This window comes from Macrotis lagotis, chromosome 1, assembly GCF_037893015.1.
Source record: "Macrotis lagotis isolate mMagLag1 chromosome 1, bilby.v1.9.chrom.fasta, whole genome shotgun sequence".
NCBI lineage: Eukaryota > Metazoa > Chordata > Mammalia > Peramelemorphia > Peramelidae > Macrotis > Macrotis lagotis.
The window spans coordinates 64,663,016-64,682,951 of record NC_133658.1 but is presented as its reverse complement, the minus strand read 5'-3'; the positions used below and the strand labels follow the sequence as shown (position 1 = coordinate 64,682,951).

At 42.7% G+C, this 19,936-nt stretch overlaps 1 protein-coding gene across 1 annotated transcript; it reads left to right on the top strand.

The window, feature by feature from the left end:
• Positions 1-1,017: 1,017 nt before the first annotated feature.
• CMTM2 (CKLF like MARVEL transmembrane domain containing 2) lies at positions 1,018-19,684 on the top strand. The gene is made up of 4 exons (XM_074203154.1): positions 1,018-1,294; positions 4,239-4,400; positions 8,075-8,179; positions 19,412-19,684. Exons 1-4 carry the CDS (start codon positions 1,169-1,171, stop codon positions 19,529-19,531), a joined length of 513 nt encoding a protein of 170 aa, XP_074059255.1. The 5' UTR covers positions 1,018-1,168; the 3' UTR covers positions 19,532-19,684.
• The last annotated feature ends 252 nt before the right edge of the window (positions 19,685-19,936 follow it).

The following is a 19,936-nucleotide window of genomic DNA, read 5'->3' as shown; positions in this document are numbered from 1 at the left end:
TGATCTGGTTTTAGATGCAGATAGAGTTGCTTTTATTTGGGTGTAAACCTGCTCCAAAACAGGAAGTCCACAAGATTTAGAGCTGAAGGAGACACATTTAATGCAATTGCTAAGCTGATAGCTTGCTTGGAGCTACTTGGGTCCCATTCTCCTCCACCCGTATTTTGCAGGTCAGTCAACTGCTGAGCATCTGTCGGGTGCCAAGCTTTGGTTTAGCTGGTGGAGAAGCAAACAGAAAAATGAGATAGCTACTTCTTTTAGGGGGGAGGCCAGATTTGAACTTTAGTCTTCCGACGTTGCTGCTTCACCTAGCTGCCTATGCCATAGATACTAAGTGAAAAGAAGATAAAATGATAAAATGTATATAGTGCTTGAAAGTTTTAAAGTGATTTACAAATGTTTTCTCATTTGGTTTTCACGACTCTGTGAGGCATCTTACTGATGAGCAAACAAGAGGCTAATGACTCGTCCAGGGTCACAAAGCTAATAAGGGCAGAAGAACTGGATTTTAAATCAGACCTTCCCCCACTCTAGGTCTGTTGTGTCACCCAACTGCAAAATCAGTTCCAAGGAGGGCTATTGGGAGTTTGGGGGTCAGAGGAGGGCTGCTGTAAGCAGGGGAGCCTTGGAGAGCCAGCTCAGGGTCCTAAGAGGCCGAGGAGAGGAAGGCAGGCCCACATTGCAGGTAGAGGGGACACAAGGTGGCATGTGGTGAAAGTGGGAACTGTGGGGGAAGGCTTGCGGGGCGGGAGGACCCCCAGGCTGCCTCCCCTAAAGAAGTGGCTCAAACCAAAGCACGGCCTCCTCGTCCGATGCAAGATCCGAGGGTGGGAAAAGTGGGGGCGCGCAAGGAATCCCGAGAGTGGGGAGCGGGCGTGGAGGGCACGCAGGCGCGGGGGGGATCCCGAGGCGGGCGGCTTTCTCAGAGGTGCACGCGGGAGCCTGGGCGGGGGCTAGTTCCATAGGGTCCGCCCGGGTTCCGGGGGGAGGGGCTCATGTGGGGAGCGCGCAGGGGGTCCCGGGGCGTGGGTGGTCCCCCGGGGGCTCGCTCCGCGGCGGCCCGAGAGACAGGGGCCAGGGAGAGGGTGGGCGCGGGGGCAGCAGTCGTTGGGGGCCGAGTCCCCACAGAAGGCTGCGGCCCGGGGCCCGCCCTCGCCCCTCGCCCGCCATGGAGACCTCGGCCCCGCACGCAGCGGGAGGAGGGGGCTTCTCCAGGTACCGCCTGGAGTGCGGGAGGAGCAGCCGCGCCTACTTCGTCACCACCTGGAGCGGGGAGCTGAAAGTCGTGGCAGTGGTGAGGGCCGGCCGGGGGGGGGGGGGGCGGGGCGGGGGGCCGGGGGGGGGTGCAGAGACCCCTCCTCCTGGAGTGTGTGGGGGGCGGGGAGCCGGGCCCGGGGGGGCGGGGGGTGCAGAGACCCCCTCCTCCTGGAGTGTGTGGGGGCGGGGAGCCGGGCCAGGGGGGGCGGGGGGGGGGGGCGGGGGGGTGCAGAGACCCCTCCTCCTGGAGTGTGTGGGGGCGGGGAGCCGGGCCCGGGGGGGCGGGGGGGTGCAGAGACCCCTCCTCCTGGAGTGTGTGGGGGCGGGGAGCCGGGCCCGGGGGGGCGGGGGGGTGCAGAGACCCCTCCTCCTGGAGTGTGTGGGGGCGGGGAGCCGGGCCGGGGGGGGGCGGGGGCCGGGGGGCGGGGGGGTGCAGAGACCCCTCCTCCTGGAGTGTGTGGGGGCGGGGAGCCGGGCCGGGGGGGGGGGGGTGCGGGGGCCGGGGGGCGGGGGGGTGCAGAGACCCCTCCTCCTGGAGTGTGTGGGGGCGGGGAGCCGGGCCCGGGGGGGCGGGGGGGGGGGGGGGGGGGTGCAGAGACCCCTCCTCCTGGAGTGTGTGGGGGCGGGGAGCCGGGCCGGGGGGGGCGGGGGCCGGGGGGCGGGGGGGTGCAGAGACCCCTCCTCCTGGAGTGTGTGGGGTGTGGGGGCGGGGAGCCGGGCCCGGGGGGGGGCGGGGGCCGGGGGGCGGGGGGGTGCAGAGACCCCTCCTCCTGGAGTGTGTGGGCTGTGGGGGCGGGGAGCCGGGCCGGGGGGGGGGGGGGGCGGGGGGGGCGGGGGGGGTGCAGAGACCCCTCCTCCTGGAGTGTGTGGGCTGTGGGGGTGGGGTGTGGGGGCGGGGCCTCTGGTCTGGGGGGGCTGTGGCTAGGCTGGGGGCGGGGCCTCTGGTCTGGGGGGGGTCTGTGGCTAGGCTGGGGGCAGGGCCTCTGGTCTGGGAGGGTCTGTGGCTAGGCTGGGGGCGGGGCCTCTGGTCTGGGGGGGCTGTGGCTAGGCTGGGGGCGGGGCCTCAGCCTCCAGGGTCCGGCTCGGAGCAGACTGGAAGCCCCAGGCTTCGGCTCCTGCCGCTGAGGTGGCCCGAGGGACGCCGGGTCCCGGGCTGCGGAGAGGGCAGGCGGGGCTGGTGCCCGGCTCCGGGTCCGGGCCATCCCCTGGGGCAGTCCTTGAGGGACCTGGCTCCTTTCCCTGGTCTGCTCACGGTGACCCGCGCTGAGAGCCAAGCCCGGAGCCCGGGCGCCCCTGGTGCCAGGCGCTAAGAGGACGTAGGGCGCCCTCATCCTGAACCCCATCCTCGCCCCAGATCGCCTTTGCTTTCCCCAAGGCAGGTGTCTCCACAAATAGCTCTGCGGGCGTGGAAGGGCCGCATCCTCCAAGTCGCCTCGTGCACCCTCTCCCTCTCCAGTATCCACTGGGCTCTCGGGTCTTGGAGGGGCCCCTTCTGGCCCTCTTGGGCCTGCCTCCCCCTCCCTTCCCTCACACACCTCGGCCACTGGCACTCGCAGTGTCAGCGCCTCATCACGCCGCGGCCGCTGCCCCTGCTTCCGCACCCCAGTCCGTCCTCCACTCAGGCTGTCCGAAGGGTCTGACCGCGTCATCCCCCCACCCCTCCCCATTCAGTAAACACCAGTGACCCCTTCTGCCCTCCAGGATCAAATATAAACCTTCCGTTTGGCTAGCAAAAGCCCCTCATAATCTGCTCCTCTCCCCCCGCCCCGCCTTTTCCTGACTTCTTATACCACACATACACACCCACTTTGTCCCATTGACACTGGCACAAGACATTCCAGAAATTCTTTTTAAGGCAGTGGGCATTAAGTGACTTGCCCAGAGTTACACAGTGTCTGAGGTCAGATCTGAACTTAAATCCTTCCTGACTCCAGGATCCGATGCTTTATCCATTGAAGGCACAGCCCTGAACACATATCATTAGCCTGTTGGAAAACCTTCAGTGGCTACCCACCACATGGCAAGGGGCTCAGTGGGCGCCGTGTTAGGCAAAATGGGTAAGTTCAAAAAGGCCCCACAAGGGCAGGTCCATGTTAGAAATGAGCATGCACTGGGAAGCCCAGGGGACACTAGTATAAAATATAAATCCCCCAGTCTATCACTTAAAGTCCTTCATACATGGGTCCCATTCACCTTGCCAAACTGAATTTAACTCTTCCGCCTTCTTGTGCTTTATTTTCTGATTCATTAGCTGCTCTCTGAATTTAATAGACCATCTCCTTTCTGTATACCTTTGCCCAGGCTATCCTCGATGCCTGAAATGCATTCTTTCCTCTCCTCCATCTCTTAGAATCTCTCATTTTCAAAACTCAACCAAGGTGCCACACTTTACAGGCCTCATGAGACTTTCCCTGACCCTCTCTGGAAGTGACTTTCATTTACCCATGTTGTATCCCCCAGGAGTATGTAAGCTCCTTAAAGACAAGGACTTTCTTTTAATCTTTGTATCCTTAGCCCCAGGCACAGTACCCCACACATACTAGCTGAGTTGGATTGAATCAGATATCATTCTGTAGGCTCATTTTGAGGTTGTAGCCCATTATGAACCTTAGCTCTTCTTTTCACCCACATTGGTGTCTAGCAAACCTCTCTCATTTTGTCCTCGATTTTTAAAATACATATAATATGCAATTTATTCCTCATAGATTTTTGCTGTTAAATTGAATTGAATTTGATCTTGATTTTGCTTCCTCCAAAGATTCCTTTGGAGTGGAGTGAAAGCAATCTTGGGATCCCAAACTTTGGATTTTGAACTATGGAAAAAGATGAGATGGGGCTGTATCAAGCAATGGAGGGACCACAGCAATGAAATTCCAGTTGCTTGGAATATTGAAGTAAATAGATCACCTGATAAAATGTTAAAATCTTAGCCAATGGGTAACTAAATGATGACCTATGAAACTCTATATTTTGTATTCCAGATATTATTGATAGTGTCATTTATCTTGTTGAAAAGAACCCAAACAGCCCATGTGTTCATCCCAATGATCTTACTGATAGAATCCATCCTCTATGTTTTCTTCATTTTTGCGAATATTCTGGCATTACCAAGATATTTAACAAAGTTGCTCTGGCCTGTTTTTGTAAGTGTTCATTTTCATAATTTCAGTTTCATAATTCATAATTCACAATTTCAATTGAATTTCAAATTCAATTTCAATTTTATAAAGCAATTGAGGTCTTTGTGTGTGTGCATGTATATATATGCATATATGTCATACATGGTAGATATGTATGTTCAGAAAAAGCTTGCTGAATTGAATTCAGAGGTTAATGGAATTTAGGGGACCTTTAAAAAATTATTTAGTCCCAACCATTTTGTGTCCTGGGCCCCTCTGGGGAAGTCTATGGATCCCTTCTCAGAATAGCATTTTTAAATGTCTAAAATAAAGCACATAGAACAATAGTTCTCAAAATAATATTTAAAAATAGTATGATGGGGTGGCTAGGTGGCGCAGTGGATAGAGCACCAGCCCGGGAGTCAGGAGTACCTGAGTTCAAATCTGACCTCAGACACTTACTGATTATCTAGCTGTGTGGCCTTGGGCAAGCCACTTAACCCCATTGACTTGCAAAAAAAAAAAAAAACCCATAAAATAAAAAAAATAAAAATATTATGATCATATTAAGAACCCCTGATCTAGTCAAACACCCTCATTAAAGAGTTGAGAAAACAGTCTAGTTTTTTCCCAGTTCCCTAGGATAAGTGAGTTGCCATAAGTCAAACAAGTAGTTAAACAGCAAGATGGGACTAAAACCCAGATCCTCAGACTCCAAATCCAGTGTTCTTTCCACTGTGCCTTGATTGAATTTGATTCTCTGCTGCTCTGTGTTGGGTATGTGTTTGGGTATCCAAACCTCCTTGGCTCTCTTTTCTCATTTATAAAATGGAAAATTGAATTCCATATCCTACAGCTATTTGCACCCACTATACACTTTTCCTTACTCCTGGGGTCACTGACTATTTTGATTCCATGCTTTAAGATTTATGCCAAATGGAAAACCCCAGAGGAAAGAGTCATAATCTTAGAAATGATGAATCATGAAGTCATGGGCTTATAGCTGGGAGGAACTAGTCTAACCTTCTCACTTTGATGGGAATGAAACTAAATATTGGGGAAATAATACTAATGATAATATCTAGACTTCATATGGTGCCTTAAGGTTTGCCAAGCACTTTACAAATATTATGTCATTTGATTCTCACAGCTGAAGGAGGTAGGTGTTAGCATCATTTCCAATTTAGAGATGAAAAAACTGAGGCACAAAGAAATTGAGTGACTTGCCCAGTCACATGGCTAGTTAGTGCCCAAGTGAGGATTTGAACTCAACTCTTCCTGATTCCAAGTCCGACAGTATGCACTGTGAAGAAATTTTCCCAAGCTCACCCTGGTGGTTAGCTGCAGAGTCATATTTCAACCAAGACCACTTGTTCTCTTTCAGTTCCTTTGTTGCCTCTGTTCTTTTGTTCCAGTTCCACCCCAACTAGCAGTGTGCCTTGGTGCAAATCGGAAGTCAGGAGGGTTTTAACTTTGCTCCTTATGTTCCCCCATTCTTGAACTTCTCTATTACTGTTGAGGCTACCACCATCCTCCCAGTTACCCTAGCTTAAAATCTAAGTATCATCCTTGACTCCCTCATCCAAGTTAGTACAAGAATTGACCCTTCTAGCCATGGAACATTTGTGACTCTACCGCTTTCTCTCTTCTGACACTACCCTCAGTCCTCATTATTTCACACCTGGATTATTGCAATAGTCTGCTGCATCCAGTGTCTCCTCACTCTACTCACATTCTTTATTCAGCTATATGATCTTAAAGCAGATCTCTCTCTCTCTCTCTCTCTCTCTCTCTCTCTCTCTCTCTCTCTCTCTCTCTCTCTCTCTCTCTCTCTCTCTCTCTCTCTCTCTCCCCACCCACCTAGAGAGAGGGAAAATATTCAGCAGAACAGGATTATTGACTGTATCAACAACTGCAGAGAAGGAGAAAAAAAAAAAGATGAGGATTAGAAAAGACCATTAGATTTGGCAATTAAAAGATCATTCATTGAAAGATGAATTGATATAAAGTAAAATGCACAGAATCAAAAGAACATCATACACAATAACAGCAATATTATATTATAATAATTATAATTATCATAGTATATTAGTATATTATTATAACAGTGATGATTTATTGTGAAATGACCTAGGTATTCTCAGCAACACGTGGTCTAAGACAATTCCAAAGAACTTATGATGAAAAACCTCTATCCATCTCCTGAGAAAGAACTAATGGAATCTGAATGCAGATTAAAGCATACTTTTTTACTTTATTTTTTGGTGTATGTTTTCTTTTATAACATGGCTAATATGGAACTGTTTTAAATGAAAGCACATGTATAATCTATCTACTCCAGGAAGATAACAGAGGAGAGAAATTGCTACTCAAAATTTTTAAAAATGAGTGTAAAATTGTTTTGTTTACATGTAATTGAGAAAAAACAAAATTAAATGTTAAAAAAGAGAGATCATTGGAGATTGAAGAGAGTTTCAGTTAGATATTGAGGTTGGAATGCAAGAAGAAGAAATGAAAGAAGCAGCTGTAGTCAGCTTTCTAAAGTATCTTACTTGAGAAGAAAGATAAGCTAAGCAGCAGTATCAGGTGACTTTTTTTAAAGGCCGAGAGAGATGAGTGTGGAGAAGACAGGTTGGACAAAGATCACTTGTGCAATCAGAGGGCTCTTTCTTGGCAAGGAAAGGACCACCTTTTCAGGGAAGATAGGCATAAAAGAGGAAACTAAAGAAAAACATCTGATTTGTGTGAGATAGGGAGTGAAGAGAATGGAATTCTCGCAAAAGTCTCATTTTTTTTTCAACAGACAGTAGCCACCAGGATCTGGTGACAAATTTGAGTGACAAATTTTAATAGAGTGAACTTCAAAGAAGAAGTTAACTGTAATACTGGAAAGAGAGTCTGGAAGAGGTAATGGGTGACAAAGAGTGTTGACTCCTCTACCACTACCAGTGAATGCTGTGGGAGAAGAGGGTCAGGGTATAATGCAAAATGCATCTAGTCCATAAGAGAAGCCAGGAATGTGGTATCATTTGGAGGGAGTCAGGTATCAATGAAAAAGATGAAAGGAGGGAAAAATAAAAAGATTTAAGATGAAATCAAGTTTCTTAATTACTGATTAGGCATTCAAATAAGTTCAGAGGAAGGAGTAAGTAGATCTGGAGTGGTACATTTAAGGGTAAGATTGAAAGAGATGGGAGTGAGGGACTGGGCAATTGAGGGTGAGGAATGGACTTTGAACCTCAGTATCCAGAATTACTGGAATTGGGAAAGTTGAGGCAGTAGAAATATATTCCATTGAGTAAAACTATCAAGGAATGATTTCAGGGAAAAGTGCCCAAAGAGAGGTCTGTTGAGAAAGGCAGATGACTGTCTCTCAAGGTAAAGTATGTAGTGGTGTAATCTGGTCAGCGGCAGGGAACTTCATTCATAGGTGGGTCCAGAAAAGGTCTCCAGAAAACTATGGAAATCCCTGAAGCAAAAAGGTCAGAGGCAATGGGCTTGGATCCAACCAAAGCAGGGCTCCTCAGTAGCTCAGCTCCTTGAGAAGGGACTATTTCCATTTTTGTCTTTGGAGCCCTTTTATGTAGCCTGGTCCTAACACACTGAGTTGAATTGCACTGAATCTTAAGGAATTGTATTATTTTTATGATGATCTGTCAGCATTCATTGTTGACTATTTTTCTATTCTGCATTTTTAGGACATGCTCAATGACTTTTTTGCATTTATATACCTTGCCTATGCAGGCTTCTTTTCTATATTCAACGTACCAGCCACCACTGATAAACTTTACTGGCAAATATCTGTAAGTAAATTATTTTTAAGCTTCATTTCTACATGTTAAATCTGTATTCAGATCCTTTGGGGAAATGTCTGTGCTCTGTCCAGTGGTAGAAGTATCTATTTTCAAAGGGGGAAGCCTGATGTAAAATTAATGCCACTCATTTCAGCAGGGTAAATGAGGTCTCTCTGTGAGAGTTTGAGTTTTAAAATGAGTAAATTGGACCAATTTCTCCTGACCAATTCAGATCCAATAATTGACCTCTCCAAATAAGTGTCCAGGTGGTATCTAGCATCCATACTGTGGTGGGGGGGGGGGGAGGAAAAGACTATTCATATGATATCTAGGTCCCAAAGAGATTAATTCAAGAATAGCATTGAAAATCAGCTAGAGATGGGAATGATGCTGTGGGCCTACAAAGTACAGGAGTAGTGGGATGGCAGCTCCAAAGATGACTTCTTAGCTCCACTTTTGGTACAGAAAAGTCTCATCTCTGAAATGTGTTAGAGATGCTGCTTGCTTCAGAAGGGTTCCAGGATCCTGACTGATGGGGAGCAAGCTGTTATCTGTGACCTCTGATTTTAGACCTACTCTATGGAATCTTTGACTACAGTAATTGGTTGACTAGCATAAAAATATGGGATTAAAATGTTTGCCAATTTACACAAGGTTGACTGCCTAGAGAATAAAGATCTTAACTATGATCCTAAGTGCTATGGGGCCATTTAGGTCTAGGTAGACTTATTTATGAAGTTATGATTGCAAGCAAATATCAATTAGTTTTCAGGGATTAAACAAAATACAATAGGAAGCCATTTAAAAATACCTAGGCAGACAGAAAAATAGATAATTGATATGGTCCTGAGTATTCCTAGGATGTTCTAGAAGTGTTGGAGGTATAGCCTTGGACCATTTTCTCAAATAAGAATCAAAGACCTTCAAAGAGAGGTGCTTAGAGTGTTTCCCCTTGAGATTCTACACTATAAAGGGTAACATTTTATAGAGTAAGAAGAATACACTTTCAACACACCAGGATCATACATAAGGATTAAAGTCTTATTTATTAATATAGCTGACTTTATAATAAGGGTTGAGTATGGGGTAGAGCCAAGATGGAAGACAAATACCATCTAAGCTTTACCCCACAACTACTACACATAAATAAAATGCATGAGACCACACCCTGATCAGGAAATCCAAGAAAACAAAATTACAGAAAATAATAATAAATAAATAATAAAGGGAGATAGAAAGTTCATGGAGACTGGGAACAGCATCTATTCAAGCACAGAAAGAGGCTATGCACCAGAACCACAAGGAGACTCAGCTGCTGCAACACATAGGGACTTGATCTTGTGCAGCATAGAGGAATAGAGCAGCTCTGTCATTTGTTGTGAAGTTCTGGGTCACAAATTCAGAATGGGGCAAGGACTTGCATCTAGGGGTGGCATCTCAGGATGAGAAATGATCCCTCCCTCCTTAGTTCCCTAGTGCCTTAGATTGTGTTACTGATCAAGAAACAAGTCTGGAAGCAAGCAGCAGTTGCATAGCTCTGACCCTAGGAGTAGAGCAGCTTTTCATTTCCAGCCTCTTGCTCTAGTCTGCAGTGGAAATAATAAGGGCAGAAATCCCAGACCAAAGAAAACATGCACTTCTGTCACTCTGATCCAGCAGAGTCCAACAGCTGTCTCCTGAAACACCAAATAGGGCAAACCCACAGATATGTTGCTCAAATCCAATCTCAGGACAGGAGCTTTACAGAGCTCAACCCAGGAAGACAGCAATCAAATGTTCAGGAGCACTGAAAGCTTATAAATATTTCAAGGTCATCCTGGAGTAACACAACATTCAACAGAAGAAAGCAACGGCAAGACTCTAGATAACACAAGCTTGACCTAGACATTCACTCTGTAAGCCAGCATTGACTGTCCCTACCGTAACTAAGTTAGGAAGTATTCTAGAAGAAAAAATAATCCCATCATAAAAAGCTATTATGGTAAGAAGGATACTCAATAACAGCAACAACAAACCAAAAGAAGAAAATGACTCCTAAACACCTACAAGAAAAATAAAACACAGCTTGAGCATCAGTTCAATTAGAATTCCTAGATGAGATGAAATGATATTTTTTAGTTTAAAAAATAACTTAAAATACTTTTATAATATAAAATGAGGGTTCTAAAAAGGTGGAAAAAGAGATGAAAACTATGGAAAAAAGAATTAGAAACAAAATTAACAGCTTGATTCAAGAGGTTTGTTGCCTAAGCAACAAACTCCTAGAAAATAGAAAGGACATAATAAAAAGTAATGTCTCCCTGAGGCAAGAAATACTAAAACAAAGTTAAAAGTTAGGGAAAAGATAGAAGAAAATGTTAGATATCTCAGAGCATAACAACTAACCTGGAAAATAGATCAAGGAGACATAATAAATAGGTAGCTAAGTTTTCAGTGGCTAAGATGCTAGATCTGGAGTCAGGAAGACCTGAGTTCAAATCTGAACTCAGACATTTATTAGCCATGTGACCCTGGGCAACTGTCTGCTTCAGTTTCCTTATAATGATAACATCTACCCCAATAATTGCCATGAAACTCAAATTAGATATTTCTAAAGTGCTTAACAAAATTCCTGGCATAAGCAGGTGCTTTATTTTAAGCCTTTTTTTAATTTAAATTTCTGAAAGTCATGACCAAAAAAAAGAACTTAGACCAATAACCTATAACCAAGAAATCACAAATTCAAAAAAATGCCTATATCTCTTAGAATGGCAGATGGCAGAATGGAAATAGAAAATATTTACCAATCACCTCTCAAAAAAAAAACCCAAATTAAGATCAATAGATTAAGCGGGGGAGAATCCTGCAAAAGAGAATTCAAATAGTGAGAGGATCCATGATCCTCAAGATTTAGCAATCACTGCTATGAAGGAGCAGAGTGCAAAGGATTTATGTTTACAACCAATAAGAAAACTAAATAATTTTTAGTTTTCCTAAGAAAAAATAGACCTTTAAAGAAGCAGAGGATTTGCAAATGTTCCTAATGAAAAAACCAGAGTACATGGAAATTTGGAAAGGCAAATACAGGAGTCACAAGAATATAAAAAAGGTAAACATGAGCATAAAATTATAATAGAATAACAAACTAAAACTCTATATTATTAAGTGATAATTATTGTTACAGGCTGTAGGGTATGTTCAAGGAAGACTAGTACCTTGGTGTGAGGGCTGCTGAGCCCTTTTCAGGGCTGCTTTCCACCTTTGATGTCTACCTGAGCCACCTAACTCTCACCTGTGGCTCCAACAAACCATAGCATGCATAGTAGCCACACCCTGGTAGATTGAGGGTAACTGAGGGAGTCTCAAATTCATCAGTGAGTAGTGGGGGGCGGGATGTCTTCCCTGGGCTTGTGAAGTCTTCCACTGGTGGAATGGGTAAAAGAGAACATTTCATTCTAACAACCATGAAGTCAACTGAAGCAAGAGCTGTGGTGAGCTTAGAGTTTGTCTTGATTCTATCTTGTTCTACTGGATCATGGTGACTTTGGAGGAGAGAGTGAGGTCATTGATTTCATGCAGCTCTATCAAACCTAAATCAAATTTATGCATGCAACAAAAGACATCACTCATATCCACTCCTCAAAGTTCTGTGGCCACAGGCAGATAAAGAAGCAGGTACAGATACATTGGGATCTGTAGTCATAACCCTGCACACAGGTGACCCAGGCCATCGGGTCATTTCTCCACTGAAAGCAGCAGTGGGATTTAGCAGCCCCCTAGATGACTGAGCAGCCCTTTTAAGGATTGCACTGATCACTTCCTGATGCAAGAAGAGGATAGAAAAGGTGCCCTAAAAATTGTCTGCTTACTCAAGCCTGGCCTGATTATCAAAGCAGGTAGAGAATCCCACAGTGTGGTCAAGAGACAAAAAAAAAAATCTACAAAAACTTCTTCAAAGAAGATTCCACTCACCATTGGTGCATGGAGTGTGTGCACACTCAAAGACAACACAAGATCCAATAGACTCGAAAGACAAACAGTCTTGTTGCAAGAGAACTCAGCAGGTATAGTATCCAAATAGCAGCCCTAAGTGAAACAAAGCTGGCAAATAGATCACCTTAATGATGTCAGAGCTGGATACATGGGTTTTTTTTTTTTTGGATTTTTGCAAGGCAAATTGGGTTAAGTGGCTTGCCCAAGGCCACACAGCTAAGTAATTATTAAGTGTCTGAGGTCGGATTTGAACCCAGGTACTCCTGACTCCAGGGCCGGTGCTTTATCCACTGCACCACCTAGCCGCCCCGGATACATGGTTTTTTAGAGTGGTCAGAGTGAAAGAGAATACCATGAAGCTGGAGTAGGTTTTGCAATTAAAACTAATCTAGTCTACATTCTTGAATGTCTACCAAAAGGAGTGAATTACAGGCTCATGACATTGAGATTGCCACTTCTAGGGAAACATCATGCTACCATCATCAGTGCCCATGTTCCCATCTTGACTAACACTGATGAAGTTAAAAAAAATTTTAATGAAGACTTGGAGACTCTTATCTTCAATGTACCAAAAGAAGACAAGCTTATAATTCTGAGTGACTTTAATGCCAGAGTAGTCTCAGACTACCAGACATGGCAGGGAAACCTTAGGAGGAATGAAGTTGGTAGCAACAACAATGGTCACCTTCTACTGAAGACTTGGGCATCTCATGACTTTCTTATCACAAACACTATCTTCTGTTTACCTAAAAGCAATAAAACTTCCTGGATGTATCCTCATAGCAAACATTGGCATCTAGTAGTTCACGTGACTGTAAGGAGAAGAGACAGACAGGATGTGAGAGTGACAAAGGCATTGTATAGTGAAGAATGCTAGACTGATCACATATTCAACCAAAGCAGTGGCCCCAAGGCAAAATGAATACTAGAAGAATCTGGTTTAGAGTGGTTTACCAAGGTGTGGTCACTTACATGGAGACACAGGTGAGAGTTTAGGTGGCTCAGGTGGACATTAAAGGTGGAAAGCAGCCCTCACACCAAGGTACTAGTCTTCCTTGAACACACCCTACATCCCATAACAATAATTATCACTTATATAGAGTTTTAGTTTATTAGTCTAACTTGGAGGGAAAACTGAGCCAACACACAGCTGACAACAGTGGAGCAGAAAAGAACTGGGCAGCTTTCAGATATCTGGTGTACAGTATTGCATTTGCTCATTGGGGCCAGAACACTCAAAAACACCAAGACTGGTTTGATGAAAATGATGGAGAAATACAGAAGCTGCTAAATGAAAAATGACAACTATACAGGGTTTACCAGTAGGTAAACCATTCATTTCTAAGAAAGCAGCATTTAATTCCATCAAAAGTAAAGCCCAAGCAAAGCCTAGGAGACATGCAGGACTCTTGACTCAGTAAGAACAGACAAAATTCAATTTTATGCCGACAATAACAAACCTAAATGCTTTTTTGATGCCCTAAAGGCTATTTATGGGCCAAAGATATATAGTGTATCTCAAGTACTCAGTGCTGATGGATCCACATTGATTAACTATAGAGACATGATTCTAGAGAGATGGGCTGAACACTTCCATAGTGTTCTTAACAGACCATCATCAGTCAATGTAGAAGCCACTGACATTTACCTTAAGTTGAAGTGAATCAGTCCCTACCTGAAGTTCTGACTGAAGAAGAGGTTTTGAATGCCATTAGGCTCCTTTCAAATGGCAAAGCACCTGTGCTGATTCTGTTCCACCTGAGATCTACAAGGTGGGGGTGAGCCATTTCTCATCCAAAACATGACTGAAACATACCAGTGTATGTGGCGTGAAGAGCTTATTCCCCAAGAATTCAGAGATGCTTCCATTGTCCATCTCTATAAAAACAAAGGGAATAGATTGTCCTGTGACAGTCATAGGGATATTTCTCTTTTAGTCATTGCTGGTAAGATTCTTGTCAGAGTCCTTCTCAATGATCCTTCACTGGAAGATAGTCACCTCCCTGAGAGCCAATGTGGCTTCAAAAAGGGTCAAAGAACAGTTGATATGGTACTTGTTGCCTGACAACTCCAGGAAAAATGCCAGGAACAGAACAGAGGTCTGTATACAACATTTGTAGATTTGACCAAGGCCTTTGATACCATCAGTCATGGGGGTCTGTGGAAAATTTTGTAAAAATTTGGTTGCCCAGAGAAGTTCATCAGTATTGCACATCAATCTTAAGATGGCATGCTTGCCCAGATTCTAGATAGTGGACGATGCTCTCGAGATTTCTCAGTCAACAATGGAGTCAAACAAGGATGTGTCCTTGCTCCCGTACTTTTTAGATAATGTTTTCAGCAATGTTATCAAATACCTTCACTGAGGATGAACATGGCCTCAAGGTCAGCTACCACACTGATGGCAAATTCTTTAACTTGAAAAGGCTACAAGCCAAGACTAAGCAGAGGGAGTGTTGGTGCATGATCTTCTGTTTGCAGATGTTTGTGCTCTCAGTGCAGCCTCTGAAGCTGAGATGCAACAAAGTATGGATTGATTCTCTGCTACTTGTGCTAATTTTGGTCTAACAACACCAAGAAAACCTAGGTACTCCATCAGCCAGCACCACACCATCCAAATGTGGAACCATCAATTACAGCAAATGGAGAAATTTTGAGTACTGTGAATAAGTTCTTACCTTGGCAGTGTCCTTACCAAGAACATACACATTGACAATGAGGTTGACACATATTGCTAGAGCTAGCTCAGTATTTGGGAGGTTCTGAAAGAAAGTATGGGAGTGAAGAGGTATTAGACTGACACCGAACTGGAGGTCTACAGAGCTGTTGTGTTGACCTCATTGCTATATGCCTGTGAAACCTGGACAGTCTACAAGCACCATGTCAGGAAACTGAATTGTTTCCATTTATATAGTCTTAGAAAGATTCTGAAGATCACCTGGCAGGAGAAGATACCAGACTCTGAAGTCCTTTCTTGAGCTAAACTGCCTAGAATTCCATGACTACAGAGAGTACAATTACAATGGGCTAGACACATTGTTAGAATGGCAGACAAAAAAAACTATTTTATGGAGAACTCACAAAGGACAAGTGCTCACAAGGCAAGCAGAAGAAGCGATACTGAGACACCCTGAAGGTCTCATTAAAGAACTTTAGAATTGATCATATAGCATGGGGGACACTGGCACAGGACCACACAGAATGGCATGCCCTTATCAGTCAGGGTGCTGCACTCTCTGAGAAAGGCAGAATTGAAACAGCTCAAATGAAACATGACATCCATAAGTTTAAAGTATCCACCCTAGGTGTTTACATGGATTGTTTGTGCCCAAACTGTGTTGGAGCATTCCGAGCTTGTATTGGTCTGATCAGCCACAACAGGACACATTACAATTTGTCTCAAATATGATGATGTCATTTTGGTCTCCTTTGATAACGAAGGACAAGAACCAACCAACCAATTATTATTAATCTTTTAACACAGGGAGATGAAAGAGGTGTCTCTATGTCTTTGTAGTCAAAGAGTCAAACTTTAATTTGTAGTCCAAGAAATAATTCTGTTATGTTTCAATTATCTTTAAAAAAAAGAATGTGAAGAGAAAGGGAAGAGGAATATACCACTGGGGGAAGAGAAGGGAAAGAGAAAATTATCTCACATAGTTAGGATGCAAAAGCAAGGAAAAGGGAATAGGGGGAACAAATGGCTCTTGAACCTCACTCTTGTCTGAATTGATCAAAGGAGAAAAGACATTTGCACATAGTTGGGTACTGAAATACTCTTCTCTAAACAAGGAAATGAGAGTGAAGGGAGGGGAAGAGAGATAAGGGGATCCTAAGAAGGAGAGAAAATTTAAGGATTAGTTCTAAGCAAAACAAAGCAAAAATAAATCTAAAGATGTATAAAAATGCTGATAGCTCTTTTTGTGGCAACAAAAAATTGGAAAGGGAAGGAGTGTCCCTCATTTTGGGAATGAGTAAGTAAGGTATAGCATATGAATGTTATTGAATACCATTTCAGTGTAAGAAATACTGCAGGGGATGGTTTCAGAAAAGAATTGGAAAGGTTTATGTGAACCAAGGGAAAAGTGAAATGAGCAGTACTAGGAGAAAAATTTGTATTGTAAAAAATAATCAATTGTGTTAGGAACATAATTCTGGTCAACAAAATGCCCAACTACAATTCCAAAAGACCCTCAGAAAGAGAACCAATAGACTCAGAGTGCAGATTGAAGCATATTTTTTTTATTTATTTTTTTTGGAACATAGCTAATGTGGAAATTTGTTTTGCATGACTTAATATTTGTAATGTGTTTTGTTCCTCATGTCATCTCAGTGGGTGGGAGAGGGTGTGGATAAGGAAAGAATCTAGAACTGAAAATAAAATGAAATGGAATTTTAAAAAATAAAGAAAGAATACATATGAATATAGTTGAGTACAGAAATACATTTCACTAAACAAGAAAACAAGATAAAGGAGGGAAAAGGAGAAAGAAGTGTAAGATGAGGGAAAATAAAGGAAGGAATTAGTCCTAGGTTAAAAAAAACTCAAAAATACATATAGCAGCTCTTTGTTTTGACAAAGAATTGAAAATGAAAACCGAGGGAGGTGTCCCTCAATTAGGGAATGATTAAGCAAGTGATGGTGTATGAATGTAATGGAATGTAATTAGGCTTTAAGAAATTATGAAATGGAAGGTTTCAGAGAAATATGGGAAGGCTTATTCAAAATAATGTAGAGGGAAATGAGACCTAGGAAAACAATGTATATAATAATAATACCATAAAAACCAAATACTTTGCGGGACCCAGAAACTCTAATTAACCCAGTGACCAACTATGTCGACCAGAGAACTCACCATGAAACGTTCTAGCTACCTTCTGATTGAGAGGTGATGTTTTCCAAGTGCACACCAAGGCACATTTTATTTTAGACATGGCTGATGTGGAAAATTATAGCATCAAATAAGTAGTTTCCATCAATATGAAGAGTCTTATGCAAATAGTTTAGAGCCTTATTGTCCTTATTTTACTCATGAGGAAACTCAGACAAGTGATGTGACCTACCTCATGTCACACAACTTAGATCTAAGTGGGATTCAACTGTTCTATGTCAGAGGTTTGGAACCCATATATCCTGATTCTAAGGACAAAAATTTCTTTTCATTGATAAATGAAGAAATACACTTTGATAGGTAAAGAAATACATCTCAGATGGGGGTCACCTTCTGAAGCTAGTGAGTGTATTTCAAGCTTCTAATCTATGCCGAGGAGCCTATTATTATTATAACTCTCCTCACCCCTTCCTGGCAGCTATTGACCTACCTTTCTCCTCCAAGCAGATAAGAGCTTCATCTTAATTCTCCATTTTTCTGGTTCCCCCTTAGAGTTTGCCCAGCCCTTCACCTCTACTTCTTCTGCCCGGTCCTTATAATACTGTAAATTTGGTTAGGGCACATATGATCATCCCCATTTCAATCAGCTATGCAACAAGTAGGCACAGAGGAGTTAAAGGGAATAACCCAAACCAAAATAGTAGGTTTGGAGTCAGATCTCTATTAGCATGGGCAAATCATCTAACTTTTCTGTATCTGGTTTAAACTCCTATGCTTTTTTTCACTAAGGAAGAAGTTTTGAATGGGTAGAGAGCATAGATCACACTACTTAAAGGTAGAAAAGACCCCAGAGTTAGCTAATCTAACTCCCTCATTTTACAAATGAGGAAACTGAGGCCCAGAGAAGCTTAATGGTCACATAGCTAATAAATAGAGCTAGAATTTGAAATGATTCTATCTCCAAACCTCATACTCTTTCAGTTAGATCCGCTGAAATCTGTTTGGAGAAAAGTAGTAGAAACTGTTTACATTTATTAATAATAATAGTTTTCTCCTGTGGAGGTGAACTCTCAGATTGGTTGTTGTTCAAACAGGCTGGATGATCACTCAGAATAACTTAGATTTGTTGCTGTTGTTCAGTTGTTTCAGTCATGTCCTACTCTTCATGACCTGATTTGGGGTTTGGTTGGGGAATTTTTTATCTTTTGTCTTTCATTTTTTGTAGGAAATAAATACTTGTCCCATGTCTAATTTATATTTTTTTCTAATTTTATAAAATTTAGCATTTAATTTTCTCCCAGGTACATGTAAAAACAATTTTTAACATTCATTCTTAAAACTTTGAGTTCCAAATTTTCTCACTTCCTCCCTCTCCATCTCACTTCATTGAGAAAACAAGTAATTTGATAGAGGCCATGAATGTTTAGTCATGAAAAACATTTGCGTAATAGTCATGTTGTGAAAGAAAAAATAGATCCCACCCACCCCCAAAAAAGACCTTAAGAAAAATAAAGTTTTTTAAAAAGTATGTTTCAATCTGCATTCAAACATCCTCATCTCTTTCTTTGGAGATGGATAGCATTTTTTATCTTTATCCTTCCAAGTTGTCTTGTTGTCACTATTGCTGAGAAAAGCTAAGTTATTCACAGTAAGGGGGCAGCTGGGTGGCACAGTGGATAGAGCACCAGTCCTGGAGTCAGGAGTACCTGAATTCAAATCCAGCCTAGACACTTATTAATTACCTAGCTGTGTGGCCTTGGGCAAGCCACTTAACCCCATCGCCTTGGGAAAAAAAAAAAGAAGTTATTCACAGTAATATTGCTATTACTTTTGATAATATATATTACTTTTTAATATTTATATATTACTTTTTTAGATTTCATCCCTTTATATCCAACTCATACCTGTGTGCTCTATCAACATATATTCCTTCTAATTGTTCTAATAATGAGAAAGTCCATATGAGTTATCAGTATCATCTTTCCCTGCAGGAATATAAACAACATCATTAAGTTTCTTTCTTATTTACCTTTTTATTCTTCCCTGAGTCTTGTATTTGAAAATCAGATTTTCTCTTCAGCTCCTGTCTTTTCATCAGGAAAGTTTGAAGGTGTTTTGGGGGTACTGGAGTTCTTTGCCATTTCCTTCTCCTTACTCACATTTATATAAGACTTAAAACAGTCAAAAGCTTTTTCCTCACATAGTCTAACAAATGTTGGAGTCAGAATTTGAGCTCAGCACTCTAGCCACTATACCAGAAGAGAGAGAGAGATTAGGAGAATGAAAGTGAGGAAGAGGAACAGAGCCACATCAAGAACTAAGGCGCTAGCTATATCAATTTGAGGGATAGGCTTGGATGTTTCTCAATGTCAAGAAATGGAAGGGGAAATGTGCCTGTACCACTGTGCCAAAATAACAGCAGTATTTTTCTTTGCAGATTATCATACTTTCTGTGGCCTTCATGTCCCTAGCAGATGTTGTTTTACAAAGTTTTCGGATTAAAAGAATGAATGTGAACACTAAATTGAAAGAATCTATCTATTCTCCATCCAGATAGAAGACTGCATGTTTAAAATGCTGTGGAAATCACAAGCATATATTGTTCTTTATTTTACTAAGATGATTTTTTTTCCCCACTAAAATTCCCATTTTGACATGTTAATGGCAGTGTGCTTTCTCAAACAATAAAAATGCATGGAATGTTTTTTTTTTCTCAGAAATCAATTTTAATTTTACCAAATAAAATTCTCTTCTGACACCTCTTTCTTATAGGATAGGTTTTATACCTGATTATTTAATAAATTAATTATCAGACCTAAGAAAGGACCTTAGAAAAGAGATCGTACACCACCAATAAAGAGGAAATAAAAACAATCATTAAGAAATATTTTGCCCAAATGCATACCAATAAATCTGAGAATCTAATCAAAATCAACAAATATTTTTAAATATATAAATTGCC

What these genes read in the sequence shown, in the direction of transcription:
- CMTM2 (XM_074203154.1), top strand. Translation starts at nt 1,169, where the DNA reads ATGGAGACCTCGGCCCCGCACGCAGCGGGAGGAGGGGGCTTCTCCAGG. An exon ending in AGTTGCTCTGGCCTGTTTTT is followed by an intron (nt 4,401 to 8,074) that starts GTAAGTGTTCAT and finishes CTGCATTTTTAG; the next exon opens with GACATGCTCAATGACTTTTT. An exon ending in AACTTTACTGGCAAATATCT is followed by an intron (nt 8,180 to 19,411) that starts GTAAGTAAATTA and finishes TTTTCTTTGCAG; the next exon opens with ATTATCATACTTTCTGTGGC.